A 19,248-nucleotide genomic window follows, 5' to 3' on the forward strand; every position below is an offset into this window, starting at 1 on the left:
TCGTGCTTGGATCACATCTAAATAAAGCAGCTGTGTTTCAAGATCATGCTCCCTGTTCTCAGTCTGGTCACAGAGACAGAGCATCACAGGGGATCAGGGAATACACATCCAGAGCCCACATCCAGAGGGCCCACATCCAGAGCCCACATCCAGAGAGCCCACATCCAGAGAGCCCACATCCAGAGAGCCCAGCCACAGAGCCCACATCCAGAGAGCCCACATCCAGAGAGCCCACATCCAGAGCCCACATCCAGAGCCCACATCCAGAGCCCACATCCACAGAGCCCACATCCAGAGCCCACATCCAGAGCCCACATCCAGAGCCCACATCCACAGAGCCCACATCCAGAGACCCCACAGTCACAGAGCCCACATCCACAGAGCCCACAGTCACAGAGCCCACATCCAGAGCCCACATCCAGAGCCCACATCCACAGAGCCCACATCCAGAGCCCACATCCAGAGCCCACATCCAGAGCCCACATCCACAGAGCCCACAGTCACAGAGCCCACATCCAGAGCCCACATCCAGAGCCCACATCCAGAGCCCACATCCACAGAGCCCACATCCACAGACCCCACAGTCACAGAGCCCACATCCAGAGAGCCCACATCCAGAGCCCACATCCACAGAGCCCACAGTCACTGAGCCCACATCCAGAGCGCCAACATCCAGACCAGACAACATCCAGACCAGACAACAACTGAAGCTGGAAAGGAAACATGAGCAGCTCGAGCACATTCCCAGAGAATTCCAGGCTGTCTCCAGAGCTCAGCTCTCTCGTCAAAGCCCCCTCTGGAGATCACACAGCGTGTAGTATGTGAAGGAATGTTACCAGGACAGGGAGTTGGGCAGGGGTGTGGGGGGGGCAGTGGTACGGGGGGTGGTGGTGGGGGGCGTATAAACCCCATTTCCCTGCATTTATATGGAGTCAACAGATTTTAATGGATCACATATAAACAATATAAAATAGTATAATCAAAGGTAATTGACATTGACAGTCGAGGAGAACGTCCCCACAGTCTGAAGTTGGATGGGAAAGTTCTGTAGTTGGACTGGGACAGGCCAGCAGAGCCAAGCCCAGGACCTCTCCCACCACTCAGAGGCCTGATCAGGCTGCCTGTAAACCCCCTCCACTACTGCTGGTGGATTGAGAATGTCTAAATTAGGAGCAACCTCTGGCAGGTCACCAGGACAGCATTTTCCCATCAGTCCTCTTGGTCACATCAGGCTATGGCCTGGTCGCTGGATTTCCAGACATGAAAGTCAAGACAATAATGTTCTCACTCAGCTGACGTGAGATGGAAGTCAAGGGTCTGGTATGGAAAGATATCTGAAGATACTGTTTAGTATTGTACCTGAGTGTTTCATCATGTATTTATGTATTCATGTAACTGTTCACTACTTCACCATTTGTCCCTTCTCTCTCATGCTGACTGCATCAGGCCTCCACCCTCCATCAGGCCTCCCTCAGGCCTCCATCAGGCCTCCATCCTCGATCAGGCCTCAATCAGGCCTCCATCCTCGATCAGGCCTCAATCAGGCCTCCATCCTCGATAAGGCCTCAATCAGGCCTCCATCTGGCCTCCATCAGGCCTCCATCAGGACTCCACCCTCCATCAGGCCTCCATCAGGCCTCCATCAGGCCTCCACCCTCCATCAGGCCTCCATCCTCCACCCTCCATCAGGCCTCCACCCTCCATCAGGCCTCCACCCTCCATCAGGCCTCCATCCTCCACCCTCCATCAGGCCTCCACCCTCCATCAGGCCTCCACCCTCCATCAGGCCTCCATCAGGCCTCCATCAGGCCTCCATCCTCCATCAGGCCTCCATCAGGCCTCCACCCTCCATCAGGCCTCCACCGTCCATCAGGATGGAACCACAGACAAAGGCCAGGCTTTTCCCAGTGTGTGTGTGTGTGTGTGTGTGTGTGTGTTGAGCAGTGTGGTTGGGAAGTGGTGTGTGTGTCCATGTGCTAAATGAGTTGTGTTATGTAAAACATTTTTCACACCATTCCAACACAAGGTCCTTAAATATAAACACAACTGCCAAAGGGGCATTCCTCCATTGTCATCCTACATTATTTCCATGTCCTGAAGGAGTTGGAAACCCCAAAACTTCTAACTGAAGACATGGCTTTCTCAGTGAGGATTATAAAGCTCGATATCGCCCTTGTGTGTCTGAATGATAGAATACACCTCTCAAGTCCCTCATGAAACAACATGTAGACCCCCCCCTTCCCACACACACACACACACTTCTGTTGGAACAAAGACAATAGAAGTGACAATATAACTGTTTATACCTGAACTATAAACATCGATACATTCAGATTAGCATATTACAATACAGTCATTCAGTTTCTCTGTCGTTACAACAGTCCACCGGCATCATGCTCCTCCACAGAGGGTCCTACGGCCACGCCGATCGTCCGCAACTCCACACTCAGGCGGGCGCCACCGCGTTGCTGCCTCAGCCTTTTCTCTGCACTGTCAGCTTGTGGCAGTCTATGTGGCGAAACTCTGACTGAGCCAATCAGGCCGGAGATCATATTTTATAAAAGATTGAATTCCTACTTCACGGGTTACCCGTAAATTGACCGTATTGAATTGATCTTTTTTTATTGGTCTCAGGTAATATTCAAATATTTGGAGATACTGAATTTGGGGCTTTCATTAGCTGTCAGTTATAATCATCAAAATTAAAATAAATAAACACTTGAAATATATCAGTCTGTGTGTAATGAATCTATATAATATAGGAGTTTCACTTTTAGAGTCAAAGTACTGAAATAAATCAACTTTTTGATATTCTAATTGATTGAGATGCACCTGTATTTTTACGCACGATTCTCACCAACATGCTCCCTTTTCCTGTCACATTAGTCACACTACTGCAGTTAGTCATTAATCAGTTCCCCATCACATCCATGTTATGATGGTCTGAGTAGAGATCATGACCAAGGCTATGAGGTTCCAGAACCCCCTGAGCAGGGGGCAGAGAACTGACTCAGTGGATCAGAACATCACACATGTTTTTAGGATTGGGAGAATTTTATTGTTGCACAGTACAAGGCTGCTCATGACAAAGGCTCACTTGGTATGTGTGTGAGTGTGAGTATGTGTGAGTGTGTGTGCGCATGTGTGAGTGTGTGTACCTTCCACCCTGCGCTGTGGAAGCCCCGTCAGCCCGGGTGACACCTGGGCATCACCACTATACTCCATATTAATGGCACACAGCAAAGACACTGACAAATGACTCTGAACGCTGGTGGTAAAATGGGGAAGGAAATTGGTATACGTTTTTACCATGTGCCACTAATCACCAGGGTGTGACTGAGAACATGACACTAACGCACTCATCCGTCTAACAGACCAATCACACGAGGAGTGTCTGAGGGGGGGTGGCTCAGAGCTCCAGCTCTATCTGGACGTCCATCTTTGCCCTGTAGGGCTCCAACAGGGGGCGCACCTCCTCGTCCAGGAAGTGTCTCACCTGAGGAGGGGGGGCAGGAACAGTGAGACAACAAGAGGCAGGAGAGGTAGAGAACCCAGCAGGAAGTAGGGGACAGCAGGGGACAGATGGCTGACCGGTGAGGGAGTCGGGCTTGTAATCAGAAGGTTGCCGGATCAATTCCCAGCCGTGTCAAATGACGTTGTGTCCTTGGGCAAGTCACTTCACCCTACTTGCCTCGGGGGAATGTCCCTGTACTTACTGTGAGTCGCTCTGGATAAGAGCGTCTGCTAAATGACTGAATGTGAATGTAAATGAATGTAAATGAATGTAAGTAACAGACTGGAGACTCAGAGACACTCTTCTAGAGACTCTTGCACAGGGCTGTCTCTATAAGAGCTCAGACACACAGGAGCCCAGGGTGGAGGAGGAGGAGGAGGGTGGAGGATGAGGAGGGGTGGAGGAGGGTGGGGAGGACCAGAGGTGGAGGAGGGGTGGAGGTGGAGGAGGGGTGGAGGATGAGGAGGGGTGGAGGAGGATGAGGAGGGGTGGAGGAGGAGGAGGAGGGGTGGAGGATGAGTAGGGTGGAGGAGGGGTGGAGGATGAGGAGGGTGGAGGAGGAGGGGTGGAGGATGAGGAGGGGTGGAGGATGAGGAGGGGTACCTGCTGTGGGGCGCGGCCAATGAAGGTGGTGGGGTCCAGGAGGGAGTCCAGCTGGCCCAGGATGGGGGTGAAGTAGGGGTCGGCCTGGACCCTGGCCAGGAGGTCGTTGTCCCCGCCCTCCTGCTTGACCACAGCGGCCGCCTGCTGGGACAGCACCCGGATCTTCTCGTGGCAGTCCTGCACACACGGGGGTCAGGGTCATGTGACACACGGGGGTCAGGGTCATGTGACACACGGGGGTCAGGGTCATGTGACAGAGATCAAGTTACACCAACTAGTCCAAAGGTGGAATTTAAACACTGTAGTAATTTTCCACAAGACACACACAGCATAACATCTACAGACCCAGATAAAGGAACTGAACCCACCTGTCTGTTGCCTCCAGCCTTCACCATAGCCATGATGAGGTTCTCTGTGGCCATGAAGGGTAGCTCATGGCGGATGTGTCTCTCAATCACCTGGCAGCCAGCGAGGAGAGGCAGGATAGAGGCAGGAGAGAGACAGGAGAGAGGCAGGAGGCCAGGGAGGAGAGACAGGAGAGAGGCAGGAGGCCAGGGAGGAGAGACAGGAGAGAGGCAGGAGGCCAGGGAGGAGAGACAGGAGAGAGGCAGGAGGCCGGGGAGGAGAGACAGGAGAGACAGGAGAGAGGCAGGAGGCCAGGGAGGAGAGACAGGAGAGAGGCAGGAGGCCGGGGAGGAGAGACAGGAGAGAGGCAGGAGGCCAGGGAGGATAGACAGGAGAGAGGCAGGAGGCCAGGGAGGAGAGGCAGGAGAGAGGCAGGGGAGAGAGGGAGGAAAATGAACAGAATGTAATATAGCGCTAACCTTAACCCTATGTTACACCCTCCAGCAGTATGTTACACCCTCCAGCAGTATGTTACACCCTCCAGCAGTATGTTACATGTTACACCCTCCAGTAGTATGTTACACCCTCCAGCAGTATGTTACATGTCACACCCTCCAGCAGTATGTTACACCCTCCAGTAGTATGTTACACCCTCCAGTAGTATGTTACATGTCACACCCTCCAGCAGTATGTTACACCCTCCAGTAGTATGTTACACCCTCCAGCAGTATGTTACACCCTCCAGCAGTATGTTACACCCTCCAGCAGTATGTTACATGTCACACCCTCCAGCAGTATGTTACACCCTCCAGCAGTATGTTACACCCTCCAGTAGTATGTTACACCCTCCAGTAGTATGTTACACCCTCCAGTAGTATGTTACACCCTCCAGCAGTATGTTACACCCTCCAGCAGTATGTTACACCCTCCAGCAGTATGTTACACCCTCCAGCAGTATGTTACACCCTCCAGCAGTATGTTACACCCTCTAGCAGTATGTTACACCCTCCAGCAGTATGTTACACCCTCCAGCAGTATGTTACACCCTCCAGCAGTATGTTACACCCTCCAGCAGTATGTTACACCCTCTAGCAGTATGTTACACCCTCCAGCAGTATGTTACACCCTCCAGCAGTATGTTACACCCTCCAGCAGTATGTTACACCCTCCAGCAGTATGTTACACCCTCCAGCAGTATGTTACATGACGTGTGTCCTGTGTCAGGGACAGGGTGGTACCTTGGGGTAGACCACCAGGCCCTCGGTGATGTTCTGCAGAGTGCTGAGGATGATGTCAGCGGTCAGGAAGGACTCAGGGAGAGAGATCCTCCTGAGGAGCACACGCACAGGAAGAGACATGAGAGAGAGACGTGGAGAAACACAGAGAGACATGAGAGAGAGTCAGAGACACACAGAGACATGAGAGAGAGACAGAGAAACACAGAGAGACATGAGAGAGACATGAGAGAGAGAGAGACATGGACAAACACAGAGAGACATGAGAGAGAGACATGGACAAACACAGAGAGACATGAGAGAGAGACATGAGAGAGAGAGACATGGACAAACACAGAGAGACATGAGAGAGAGACATGGACAAACACAGAGAGACATGAGAGAGAGACATGGAGAAACACAGAGAGACATGAGAGAGAGACATGAGAGAGAGAGACATGGACAAACACAGAGAGACATGAGAGAGAGACATGGACAAACACAGAGAGACATGAGAGAGAGACATGGAGAAACACAGAGAGACATGAGCAATAGAGAGAGAGAGATGTTGGACACTGTGCTCACCTGTTGGCGCTGTCGTCCAGTGTCCTCTCCAGCCATTGGACGGCAGCAGTCTGCAGGGGGTCAGAGATCAGCGCCATCAGGTGGCGAGCCAGGCTACAGCAGCGCTCCGCCCGCATCGGGTTCCTTTTGTAGGGCATGGCACTGGACCCTGGAGGCGACAGTTTATTAACTAGGTCATTAGAGTGGAGACAGCATTGGGGTAAAAGAGGATTTGGTATCTGGTCATGACGCACCAATCTGCTCTTTCTCAAAGGGCTCCTCTATCTCCTTCAGGTTAGCCAGCAGGCGGATGTCAGTGCAGATCTGATGGAGAGGAGGAGAGGGAGAGAAGATGAACATGGTTAACAACTGAACTAACTACCCTGTCCTTTAACATTTGATAAACAGCAACTGGGCCCTGCAGACACATAACCCATAACCCTAATCCTGACCCATCAGCCTTCCACACCCAGACCTCCTGGTGGCTGCTAAGGTGGCGATTCCTCTGCTAGGGTGGTGTTTCCTCTTCTAGGGTGGTGTTTACTCTGCTAAGGTGGTGTTTCCTCTGCTAAGGTGGTGTTTACTCTGCTAGGGTGGTGTTTCCTCTTCTAGGGTGGTGTTTCCTCTGCTAAGGTGGTGTTTCCTCTGCTAAGGTGGTGTTTCCTCTGCTAAGGTGGTGTTTCCTCTGCTAGGGTGGTGTTTCCTCTTCTAGGGTGGTGTTTCCTCTGCTACGGTGGTGTTTCCTCTGCTAAGGTGGCGATTCCTCTGCTAGGGTGTCCTTAGGGACAGCAGCTTACCTTGTGGATGGAGGCGCCCAGGCTTGCCAGACTGGCCAGCGAGTCCACGTCCACCTTCCGGCTGTACGTCTGCCCCGTAACCAGGTAGGCTCTGCATGGCAACAATCACAAACACGAGGGGAAACAAGTTATCAAGAGTAAATGAGCCGGCTCCTGGTGGCTGGATGAATGTTAAAGCTCCACCCTAACAGGATGGACCAGACACCCGCTGCTGAGGCTCCCCATGTGAGTTTACTTTTTGAAGCCGGCCATCTCTGTGACCATCCTGTCCAGCTCATCCACCTAAAAAACAGAGAAGTAACAGTGTGAGACAATACTAGATATTTGAATCAAGACATTAATTCATTTCATTTCAGCGTTTCAGTGTTTACCTTGTCATGGTCCCCCTGGAAGAGCTGCAGGAAGCTAGCCTGTGTGCCCGTGGTTCCTTTGACCCCCCGGAAACGCAGGTCGTCGCGGGCACGCTGAAGGTTCCTCATGTCCATGGTCAGATCCTGCAGCCACAGACAGGCCCGCTTGCCCACCGTGGTTAACTGGGCTGGTCTGGGATCAGGACAAGCACCAATAGATGTGTGATATAGACAGAGTATTCACACTCACTGGTAGTGTGTGATATAGACAGAGTATTCACACTCACTGGTAGTGTGTGATATAGACAGAGTATTTACACTCACTGGTAGTGTGTGATATAGACAGAGTATTCACACTCACTGGTAGTGTGTGATATAGACAGAGTAGTCACACTCACTGGTAGTGTGTGAATCCTAGAGTTGGGAGGTCAGCATACTTCTCAGCAAAGTTCACCAGCCTGTCTGCCACACGGGCAAGCTATGAGCACACAGGAGACACTCGTGTTACTGCTATGAGCACACAGGAGACACTCATGTTACTGCTATGAGCACACAGGAGACACTGTCATGTTACTGCTGTGAGCACAGGAGAAACTGTCATGTTACTGCTGTGAGCACACAGGAGACACTGTCATGTTACTGCTGTGAGAATACAGGAGACACTGTCATGTTACTGCTGTGAGAATACAGGAGACACTGTCATGTTACTGCTATGAGCACACAGGAGACACTCATGTTACTGCTATGAGCACACAGGAGACACTGTCATGTTACAGCTATGAGTACACAGGAGACACTGTCTTGTTACTGCTATGAGTACACAGGAGACACTGTCATGTTACTGCTATGAGCACACAGGAGACACTGTCATGTTACTGCTATGAGCACACAGGAGACACTGTCATGATACTGCTATGAGCACACAGGAGACACTGTCATGTTACTGCTGTGAGCACACAGGAGTCACTGTCATGTTACTGCTATGAGCACACAGGAGACACTGTCATGTTACTGCTATGAGCACACAGGAGACACTGTCATGTTACTGCTATGAGCACACAGGAGACACTCATATTACTGCTATGAGCACACAGGAGACACTGTCATGTTACTGCTATGAGCACACAGGAGACACTCATGTTACTGCTATGAGCACACAGGAGTCACTGTCATGTTACTGCTATGAGCACACAGGAGACACTCATATTACTGCTATGAGCACACAGGAGACACTGTCATGTTACTGCTATGAGCACACAGGAGACACTCATGTTACTGCTATGAGCACACAGGAGACACTGTCATGTTACTGCTATGAGCACACAGGAGACACTGTCATGTTACTGCTATGAGCACACAGGAGTCACTGTCATGTTACTGCTATGAGCACACAGGAGACACTGTCATGTTACTGCTATGAGCACACAGGAGACACTGTCATGTTACTGCTGTGAGCGCACAGGAGACACTGTCATGTTACTGCTGTGAGCACACAGGAGTCACTGGCATGTTACTCTTATGAGCACACAGGAGACACTGTCATGTTACTGCTATGAGCACACAGGAGACACTGTCATGTTACTGCTGTGGGCACACAGGAGACACTGTCATGTTACTGCCTTGAGCACACAGGACACTGTCATGTTACTGCTATGAGCACACAGGCCACTGTCATGTTACTGCTATGAGCACACAGGAGACACTGTCATGTTACTGCTGTGAGCACACAGGAGACACTGACATATTACTGCTATGAGCACACAGGCCACTGTCATGTTACTGCTGTGAGCACACAGGAAACACTGTCATGTTACTGCTATGAGCACACAGGAGACACTCATGTTACTGCTGTGAGCACACAGGAGACACTGACATATTACTGCTATGAGCACACAGGAGACACTGTCATGTTACTGCTATGAGCACGCAGGAGACACTTATGTTACTGCTATGAGCACACAGGAGACACTCATGTTACTGCTATGAGCACACAGGAGACACTGTCATGTTACTGCTATGAGCACACAGGAGACACTGTCATGTTACTGCTATGAGCACACAGGAGACACTGTCATGTTACTGCTATGAGCACACAGGACACACTCATGTTACTGCTGTGAGCACACAGGAGTCACTGTCATGTTACTGCTATGAGCACACAGGAGACACTCATGTTACTGCTATGAGCACACAGGAGACACTCATGTTACTGCTATGAGCACACAGGAGACACTGTCATGTTACTGCTATGAGCACACAGGAGACACTGTCATGTTACTGCTATGAGCACACAGGAGACACTGTCATGTTACTGCTATGAGCACACAGGAGACACTGTCATGTTACTGCTATGAGCACACAGGAGACACTGTCATGTTACTGCTATGAGCACACAGGACACTGTCATGTTACTGCTATGAGCACACAGGAGACACTCATGTTACTGCTATGAGCACACAGGAGACACTCATGTTACTGCTGTGAGCACACAGGAGACACTGTCATGTTACTGCTATGAGCACACAGGACACTGTCATGTTACTGCTATGAGCACACAGGAGACACTCATGTTACTGCTATGAGCACACAGGAGACACTGTCATGTTACTGCTATGAGCACACAGGACACTGTCATGTTACTGCTATGAGCACACAGGAGACACTGTCATGTTACTGCTGTGAGCACACAGGAGACACTGACATATTACTGCTATGAGCACACAGGCCACTGTCATGTTACTGCTGTGAGCACACAAGAAACACTGTCATGTTACTGCTATGAGCACACAGGAGACACTGTCATGTTACTGCTGTGAGCACACAGGAGACACTGACATATTACTGCTATGAGCACACAGGAGACACTGTCATGTTACTGCTATGAGCACACAGGAGACACTTATGTTACTGCTATGAGCACACAGGAGACACTTATGTTACTGCTATGAGCACACAGGTGACACTGTCATGTTACTGCTATGAGCACACAGGAGACACTGTCATGTTACTGCTATGAGCACACAGGACACTGTCATGTTACTGCTATGAGCACACAGGAGACACTCATGTTACTGCTATGAGCACACAGGAGACACTGTCATGTTACTGCTATGAACACACAGGAGACACTGTCATGTTACTGCTATGAGCACACAGGATACACTTCTGTTACTGCTATGAGCACACAGGAGACACTTATGTTACTGCTATGAGCACACAGGAGACACTGTCATGTTACTGCTATGAGCACACAGGAGACACTGTCATGTTACTGCTGTGAGCACACAGGAGACACTGACATATTACTGCTATGAGCACACAGGAGACACTGTCATGTTACTGCTATGAGCACACAGGAGACACTTATGTTACTGCTATGAGCACACAGGAGACACTGTCATGTTACTGCTATGAGCACACAGGAGACACTCATGTTACTGCTATGAGCACACAGGAGACACTGTCATGTTACTGCTATGAACACACAGGAGACACTGTCATGTTACTGCTATGAGCACACAGGATACACTTCTGTTACTGCTATGAGCACACAGGAGACACTTATGTTACTGCTATGAGCACACAGGAGACACTGTCATGTTACTGCTATGAGCACACAGGAGACACTGTCATGTTACTGCTATGAGCACACAGGAGACACTTATGTTACTGCTATGAGCACACAGGAGACACTGTCATGTTACTGCTATGAGCACACAGGAGACACTCATGTTACTGCTGTGAGCACACAGGACTTATGTCCTGACACTTATGTTACTGCTGAGGTTTCATGTTTTAATGGTTGACGTGTCAATATAATAATCTCCTCAGACCCCAGTGTTTCCCACACACAGACTTATTTGTGGCGGTGCGCCACAGAATCAACACCGGCCGCTACATATTGCGTTACGCACATTTTGTTTTAAACACTATTTAGGTTAAAACACGCAGCGTATTCGTTCAGCTGCATTTCCTTTCCCTGCTCTCCCTCCGTCTCTCTGTCACTCACGCGTCTTTCTCACATACACACACACAGTCACAACGTCAGCAACGATGCATACATACGCCGTTCTAGTAAGACAAATAGCTATAGCAGCGAGCCTTCAGCATTAGTGCCGTAGCTAAAGGTCTAGGAAAGTTGAGGCTACTTTTTGCTAGGTACCTACGTACCCCCCCCCCCCCCTCCAACAAATAGCTTTCTAATCTGTGGGAAACACTGGACACTGTCAGACATTACAAGCCTGTCCTCTCACCTTGGGGAGCAGAATGTCAAAGCCATCACGCAGCATGATCAAATCCTGAAAGAGACAAACAAATGGAGGTTGAATGACGAGGTAGCGCATGTGAAGCCCTTTGTGATATTGCGTTTTAAAAGAGTTCTACAGACAAAATGGAGTTTGAAGATCAGCACGGGGCAGTGAGAGCTGAGAGGGGCAGTTAGAGCTGAGAGGGGCAGTGAGAGCTGAGAGGGGCAGTGAGAGCCGAGAGGGGCAGTGAGGGGTGAGAGGGGCAGTGAGAGCTGAGAGGGGCAGTGAGAGCTGAGAGGGGCAGTGAGAGCTGAGAGGGGCAGTGAGGGGTGAGAGGGGCAGTGAGGGGTGAGAGGGGCAGTGAGAGCTGAGAGGGGCAGTGAGGGGTGAGAGGGGCAGTGAGGGGTGAGAGGGGCAGTGAGAGCTGAGAGGGGCAGTGAGAGCTGAGAGGGGCAGTGAGGGGTGATGGGGGCAGTTACCGTGTTGTCTCCAACGTAGCAGGAGGTAGCGCCCAGGTGGATGATGGGAGCAGCGGAGGGGCAGCAGTGGGCAAAGGTGTGGACGTGGGCCATCACATCATGCCTCAGCCTGCGCTCCTCCTCCGCCGCCATGGCAAAGTCAATGTCCTCCCTGTGGCTCTCCATCTCTGCCACCTGGGCATCGGTGATGGGCAAGGCCAGGGCCTGAGGAGGGGGACGGGGGCAGAGAGGAGGGAGAGCAGGGCAGGGGGAGAGTAGAGGGGGAAAGGGGAGAGGGAAGAGCAGAGAAGGGGGAGGCAGCAAAGGAGGAGATGGGAAAGGAGAGAAGGCTTTATTAAGTTGAAATATTTCTGCTAAAGTTTCAATGTTTACGGTAAACCGTATTTTAATAGCAGGAATGCTTGGCTGAGTGGTGTACACTCCATGTTCAACTCTGCTGTTTCAGAATATCAAATCTATTTGCACCTAATCTAAGGATGATGAAATACTGTCCTCATGTCTGGTAGCCTGGAACATCTTCGGAGTGGGTTCTGATTACACTTCAAGTGGTGATAGCACAAAGAGCTATGTTGAAAGTCATGTGCCATTCAGGAAATTCAATTAGTAATTTGTCCCAAGCAAAGCAACTGATTAAGTACAACAGTCACGAGGTGAACCTCAGTCATGGCTGGTTACTCAGGCTGGTTGGGGATAGTCAGGGACACACCGCGAGTGATGGGCCTTGGGTTGGGGAGAAAGTGAGGGCCGAGGCCAGCTCTCTGGCTCAGTCTCTTGTTACTCTGACATTCTGAGCTATTTTAGGCTCTAGTCCAGTCTTCAGAGAAAAACGATGTTGCTCCATAATGCTTCATGAAACTTTGACTTAAGTAACAATGCAAGTTCCCAAATCTGCCCTGATATCTTGTGACAATACTGACACCACTAAATGAGGTCTAACTATACTAAGGATACATAAACTAGCAATACTAAGTGTATTTCAGTGGTAATTGTAAGTGAGAGTGGTAAGTGTAATTCAGTGGAGATCAGTAAAGAATAAATAGGACTAATACAACATTCAGACAAGGACTAGCTCAGCTGACTAACTAATCTGAACTACCAAGATTCCTTGGAGGATATAGTTAATTGACAAGTCTGTACTGCTCACATTACAGTAAATCAATCACACAACCGCTGCTTCAAGGGATCCATCGTTAACACGTTATAGATTTAGGGTAAAATACATCAAAGCTACTCAACCAGCTTGACGGCTCACATGACCAGTTCCTCCAATTGGAAGACCACCTAAACGCGGCTGCTTGTCTTCCAGGGTACCAAGCTTGTCTTAGAGAGCACTTCATTTAAAAGGTCTCTAAAACTATATTTAGACAAGGGAACTTGATCGTTCTTTTTCAAGGTCGCAAAGTTCACATTTACTCAAATCAGATGCACAGAGTTTAAGTTAGCAGCGGTACTGTAACCTACCGACAAAATAACAAGTGTATCGTGTATGTCACGTGTAGTTCTAGCTAACTACAGAACACTGTATCAAACCTTTTCAGCTTTGGCCAGGTAGATCCAAAGCTTCCTCCAGGTCGTGAATTTCTTTCTGTCACTGAAGTTGTAGGCCATTTCCTTGCTGGCATACCGTGACACCAGCGGTGAACGGTACTTCATAAACTCGTCTCCAGAGCCGTCCATGATGTTCAAAACGTCTAGCTAGCTAGTTATATCTTCAAAAATCTTGTCGACTCTGCACCGTGACAGTCCGCTGCGTTCGGGAAACCATAGACTAAGCCTGAGCGCTGCTGTCCATCACTGCACCACTTACTTTTACGACAGTCAAAATACGGTAGAAGGCGTGCCTGGAGCGTGTTTGACATGCTGGCTCGTGGAATGGTTTAAAGCGACAGAAGGGATGTGTGTGTGTGTGTGTACTCTCAAATCTGAAAAGTGACGCACTATTGTCACGATATTGAGAATTCCGTCTTTAAAATAGAAACCTTTCTACGATTTACCAGTTTTGCATGGTGCCGTCTGTCGGAATGAAATGCGGGCCAGTCCTCAGACTTCGCGCAACCTCTTTTCGGTGCTATTGTTATGAATCAGGCGACAGGTTCTGTCATTGGTGAAACAGTAATTTCTACACATCCCTCACATTCGCCCACAATTAACAATTGCAGGCATTGCTAAAGGTGGTACACTATTAGGCTACAGTTTATATTTATAGAAAGGTACGTCAATGAAGATGAATGGAGGAAACATTTTTCGAATTTCGTCTTGTAAATGACAAGTATATGTGCCCTCATTACTATTTAATCAATTCAATGGTGTACATAAATAGTGTTTAAGTGCAAAATAGTTCCGCCTGACCCCCGTGTCTTCAACTCTTGTATTGTAATTAAACGTTTAAACATCATCGCAGCGCTCACAGGACAGGAGCATCTAGGTCTTGTGTCCTGTGCGGTCCCTGCTGTCTGAGGGCAGTCTGCTCGGTGAAGAGCACTCTGCCCTGCCTGTGCATGAGCCAGCGTACGCCTTCGTTTCCATTCTGTGACGAATCACTTCCCTGAAGCCGCAGACACCGAATGAACCACCCATCTGCATTGCACAATCTTTGTTATTGAACAGATGACTGAGGAGAGAGTAGGAGAACAGGGAAGAGGAGGGAGGAGAGCGAATAGAAGCAGTGGAGAAGAGGGAGAAAGAGGCGACATAGAGGGAGGGAAGGGAGAGAGACAGAGAGAGAGAGAGAGGGAAAGAGAGAGATATAGAGAGAGAGGGGAGGAAGAACGTGTGATAGAGCAAGACAGGAGGGGGATAGGCAGTTAGAGGAAGAGCGAGTGTTATGTTCCGGGAGAGAATGAGAGTGAGAATGAGAGAAAGAGCCAAGAGAAAACATTTAGCCTGCCAGCCTCTTTCAGACAAGTCAGGCTACGCAACACCTCGCGGAACATTCTCTAAGGGAGCGAGGGAGGACTAGCAAGATTAAGAAAGGGAGAGGAGGGGGTTGATAGGGAAACAAGAGGACCTATACACAAGATGGCTGCAGTGTCTTGCAGCTCAGGCTCTGGTAAGTGGCTTCACCTCTGAAGGTTTCACTACAGGTATGAATTCATTCATCTTTCCTGCTCTGTCACAGCGGCTGGTATCAGAAAAAGAAACATCTTCCATCTTCACCCCATGTCATTCTGCACCAAAATCTAAACAGGAAGCTGTTAGCCATGTCTACTTCCTGTCACTCATCCTATTGACAGCACATATTCAGAGTCACAGCAGTCTGTTTCTGCGTCCAGCAGGGGAACACAGACCGCAGCTCAGATTGCTCCTGCTGGGGGGGGCGCAGACCGGCAAGTCCCGCTCAGGCAACACCATCCTGGGGGATGAGGTGTTCCAGACCGGGGAAGAGACCACGCACAGCATGGTCATCTACAAGGAGACTCGCGGGCGACGCTTAACTGTGGTGGACACCCCGCCCTGGGCTGGTCCCACCCACTCCACCGCAGGGGGTGACGGAGGTGGTGACGGTGGCGATGAAGGTGGCGGTGGTGGCGATGGAGCTGCCGTCCAGTCTGAACAGGCTAGCATAGAGGGGCCTTTCATGGGGGCCATCCTGTGCCCCCCTGGCCCCCACGCCCTCCTCCTGGTGATGTCCGTGTCCCAGCCCTTCACAGAGGTCCAGCGCAAGGCAGCCGAGGACCAGGTGGAGGCGCTGGGTGGAGGTGCCTGGAGGCACTGCATGCTGGTTTTTACCGCCGTGGATCAGTTGCCTAAAGGGACATTTGTGGAGGAGCACATAGAGAAGACAGGAGAGGCCCTGCAGTGGCTGGTGCAGAGGTGTGGGAGCAGGTATCATGCCCTGGATAACACACTACGCGGAGGGAAGGAGAGCACACAGGTCCAGGAGCTGCTGGAGAAGGTGGAGGAGCTGGTGGAGGAGAACCAGGGCTGGTACTTTGAGTTCAACGAGCTGACCCTGCTGGAGGAGGAGCACGCGAGGAGGGCCCTGGAGGAGGAGAGGAGGAGGATGGAGGAGCAGGAGAGGCTGAGGCCTAGCATGATAGGAGGGCCTCCTAGAGGTGAGAGCAAGAACAACATTTATCTTCACATGTTTTACAAAATATGGAACTTGAAAACCCTGTACATTGCATGCCTCAGCAAGTGCTTTCATTTTTCCTCTCGTTTCACACCTTCTGCGTTTTTCCTTTCCTTCCACACCTTTCCGTTTCTCCTCTTTCCTCAATCCCTCCCCGCCATCCTGTCTCTCCCTCTCCCTCCCTCCCTCTCTCTCCCTCTCCCTCTCTCTCTCTCTCTCTCTCTCTCTCTCTCTCTCTCTCTCTCTCTCAGAGCTTAGAGTTCTTCTTCTGGGTTGGAAGGGGGTTGGGAAGAGCTCTGTGGGTAACGCCATCCTCGGCCGGCGGGACTTTGAGTCTGGTCTGGAGACAGAGCTTTGCATGCGGAGGCAGGCGCTGGTGGCCGGCCGGCGCGTCACCGTGGTCGACACCCCGGGCTGGGACTGGTTCTCCGTCAGACGCACCCCCAGACGCATACGCCAAGAGACCAAGAGAGGCGGAGCCCTGCTCTACCCAGGCCCGCACACCATCCTGCTGGTCCTGCCCGTCGTATGCAGCCTCAGCACCAGGAAGAGGCGGACCCTGGAAGCCCACATCGAGGCCCTGTTTGGTGATAGGGCGTGCCTGCACACTATGGTACTGTTCAGCTGCGGTGATTGGCTGGGCCGCACGCCCATCGAGGAACACATCCAGAGAGGAGGGCGGGAGCTGCACAGCCTGCTGGAGTTCTGTGGGAACTATTACCACGTGATGGACAGCAAGACGCCTGTCAAGGACTCCAAGAGCGTCTCAGACCTGCTGGACAAGATGGAGGAGATGATTAGAGAGAACGGAGATGAAGCCTTCCTCCCCATACCTCGTGAGTGCTGCTACAACACACTCCAAGGTTTCACTGTCATGATCATGAATAATTTAATGCAAAAAAAAAAAAAAACTATTTTGTTGATAAACATCCCAACCACCATCTTGTACAATGTTTACTCGGTTTACCGTGTCTGACTGGAGCGTGTTGTGTTTCCTAGTGAACAGTGACAGTGAGTCGTCCGACAACACCAGTCCAGAGGATGACTGTCGTGGCTGCCAGCTGCAGTGACCCCGAGGACACTGATCACATCCACCCTGGGACACGCTCAGTTTAACAAGGCCTGTTGTGGCATTCTGCAAAGGGAACAGCTAAACACTGTTAAAGCGCACTGGTCATATGCACTTATCTCTGCACTTCAGTTACAGTGGAACGGATACCCAGTGACTGGCACCTGACCAGAATGGAAGAGTTGTGATCCATGGAGACTAGGTACAGATTTTTTGTTGTTGTTGTTGTAAAAATCCATGACTGTACTGGCAAATAAAAACATGTTTGTTGCTTATATTTATTGATAAAAAGTAAAATGATGATGCTGTAGTTGGGCATTACAGTACAACGTTCAGCCTCAGAAAAAAACTCAAATGTCACCACGGGGAATGTTCTAGAATCCATGTGACCTACAGTACTGCCTTCCGTTAGCAGGGAACAACACATGCTTTTTCTAAAAGACGCTGCACATTCTGACACCGCAGCATCACCGCTTCCTAACATCACACAGCTCTGCAGTAGTATACAGTCAGTGTTAAAGCATGTCCCTGTTTTCAATTTGAAACGATCACATGAAGTGTATCTGTAATGATCAGTTCCGGGTTACGCAATGATGTTGCACTCATTCATATGTGGATATATGTACATGTATAATGGCATTGCTCATATGTAATAAAACATTTTGCACTGACTTGTTTTTCTTTGCGGTTCACTGCAGTTAAGCAGTCTCTTCTCAGCATAAAGCAGTAACAATATGTGATTACTTTGGATAGTTCCATTTCTGATGCTGTGTAGAACATCAAACAACCTTAAATAAACAACAACAGAAGGTATAATTGCCTTTTTTGTGTTGTGTTTGTGTTATAAACTATGACATTATATGATCATGTTGTATTTAGTGTTTCTAGTTACCTTGTCAGGTGGCTGAGCGGTTAGGGAGTCGGGCTGGTAATCTGAAGGTTGCCAGTTCGATTCCCGGCCGTGCGATATTCTGTTGTGTCCTTGGGCAAGGCACTTCACCCTACTTGCCTGGGGGGAATGTCCCTGTACTTACTGTAAGTCGCTCTGGATAAGTGCACCTGCTAAATGTAAATCTGAGCTGTTGCCACAAAGTTAGCTCTGCAACAGAGCACACAACAGTGTGGGCTTGGGAAGACCACGCAACAGTGTCACTTTGTTCCTTTTGCTCTGTAAATCAAGCACATATTGGGTCAGCCATGATGCTTATGTAATCTGCAGACTGATGGCACATGAACCTGTTAATGAGAGGGAGAGAAAGCTGCCCCCGTTTCCTGACTTTTCACTTCATTACCTTCCTCTTACGCAAAGCTTTTACCTCACTCTGGAACCTCCAAGGCTCCTCCAGCTGCTGCTAACCACAGAGGAAGAGCAGACAAGCTCAGGTGCTCTGACCTCAAAAAGAAACGTGAGAATGCTCGCAGAGAATCATAGCAGGAATTCAAAGTTATATGCTGGGTTAGTGTTATGCCCAAAACACCCTGGTTCCCCTCAGGGAAGGATATGTTCGCCATATCCTTCTCAACTTTTTTACCCCTGACCTGTTTGCATGCCTGTTATTAGCAAGGGAGTTTGGCACTTTTGCAAGGCACTGTATTCATGTCACATTCTCATTGGGGGCTGAGCATCCCTAAAGGTCTGTCCCTAGAATCGCCCCTGCTAGTATTGGTAGCCAACAACATACATTTTTCTGATAACGTTAGCTAGATAACTCGATAGATACTGTACTAGTGAATAGATTGACAAATTCGAAGTGGATCAATCAATTCGGCCTAGTGATTTTGTTATAAGTTCATGGCCTCGGTGACGTTACCTACACATACAAACTACCAAAGAAATCCTTTTCAAAAAATAAAATAAATTGCAAATTAACAACAGCCAGTGGGTAACTTTTACAACCACAAGGATCCGATCCACAAGGTGGTGCTGGCTTACAATTTTTTTCCTGAAATATAATAAATAAATAAAGCTTTTCCCGAAGTCAGTGGCCTCAATT

General features: G+C 49.7%; 2 protein-coding genes across 5 annotated transcripts; one reads left to right on the forward strand and one right to left on the reverse strand.

Annotated features, from left to right (window-relative positions):
• Positions 1 to 2,285: 2,285 nt before the first annotated feature.
• On the reverse strand, positions 2,286 to 13,939 carry adsl (adenylosuccinate lyase). 3 transcript variants are annotated; one of them, XM_047038239.1, is made up of 13 exons: positions 13,644 to 13,939; positions 12,114 to 12,317; positions 11,641 to 11,685; positions 7,786 to 7,865; positions 7,409 to 7,580; positions 7,273 to 7,319; positions 7,038 to 7,128; positions 6,495 to 6,564; positions 6,262 to 6,409; positions 5,701 to 5,791; positions 4,486 to 4,575; positions 4,118 to 4,294; positions 2,286 to 3,496 (listed from the first exon to the last, which is right to left on the reverse strand). In XM_047038239.1, exons 1-13 carry the CDS (start codon positions 13,788 to 13,790, stop codon positions 3,410 to 3,412), a joined length of 1,449 nt encoding a protein of 482 aa, XP_046894195.1. In that variant the 5' UTR covers positions 13,791 to 13,939; the 3' UTR covers positions 2,286 to 3,409. The 3 variants fall into 3 exon arrangements, with proteins under 3 accessions (XP_046894195.1, XP_046894197.1, XP_046894196.1); XM_047038241.1 differs by lacking the exon at positions 13,644 to 13,939 and adding an exon at positions 13,575 to 13,619; XM_047038240.1 differs by lacking the exon at positions 13,644 to 13,939 and adding an exon at positions 13,350 to 13,440.
• An 865-nt stretch (positions 13,940 to 14,804) lies between these two features.
• si:dkey-110g7.8 (GTPase IMAP family member 8) lies at positions 14,805 to 18,046 on the forward strand. Of its 2 annotated transcripts, none has more exons than XM_047038238.1 (4): positions 14,805 to 15,162; positions 15,389 to 16,168; positions 16,437 to 17,021; positions 17,185 to 18,046. In XM_047038238.1, the coding sequence occupies exons 1-4, from the start codon at positions 15,132 to 15,134 to the stop codon at positions 17,253 to 17,255; spliced, it is 1,467 nt and encodes a 488-aa protein (XP_046894194.1). In that variant the 5' UTR covers positions 14,805 to 15,131; the 3' UTR covers positions 17,256 to 18,046. The 2 variants fall into 2 exon arrangements, with proteins under 2 accessions (XP_046894194.1, XP_046894193.1); XM_047038237.1 differs by having other exon boundaries at positions 15,386 to 16,168; positions 17,185 to 18,045.
• The last annotated feature ends 1,202 nt before the right edge of the window (positions 18,047 to 19,248 follow it).

The sequence above is a fragment of the Hypomesus transpacificus genome, chromosome 17, assembly GCF_021917145.1.
Source record: "Hypomesus transpacificus isolate Combined female chromosome 17, fHypTra1, whole genome shotgun sequence".
NCBI classification, from domain to species: domain Eukaryota; kingdom Metazoa; phylum Chordata; class Actinopteri; order Osmeriformes; family Osmeridae; genus Hypomesus; species Hypomesus transpacificus.

Excerpts from the sequence above, each read along its gene's own strand:
- adsl (XM_047038239.1), bottom strand. The coding sequence starts at position 13,790 with ATGGACGGCTCTGGAGACGAGTTTATGAAGTACCGTTCACCGCTGGTG. Across the intron at positions 11,686-12,113 it reads GCTACGTTGGAGACAACACG|GATTTGATCATGCTGCGTGA; the intron begins GTAACTGCCCCC and ends TGTCTCTTTCAG. Across the intron at positions 7,320-7,408 it reads TCCAGGGGGACCATGACAAG|GTGGATGAGCTGGACAGGAT; the intron begins GTAAACACTGAA and ends TCTGTTTTTTAG.
- si:dkey-110g7.8 (XM_047038237.1), top strand. The coding sequence starts at position 15,132 with ATGGCTGCAGTGTCTTGCAGCTCAGGCTCTG. Across the intron at positions 15,163-15,385 it reads GTCTTGCAGCTCAGGCTCTG|CAGGGGAACACAGACCGCAG; the intron begins GTAAGTGGCTTC and ends TTCTGCGTCCAG. Across the intron at positions 17,022-17,184 it reads AGCCTTCCTCCCCATACCTC|TGAACAGTGACAGTGAGTCG; the intron begins GTGAGTGCTGCT and ends TGTGTTTCCTAG.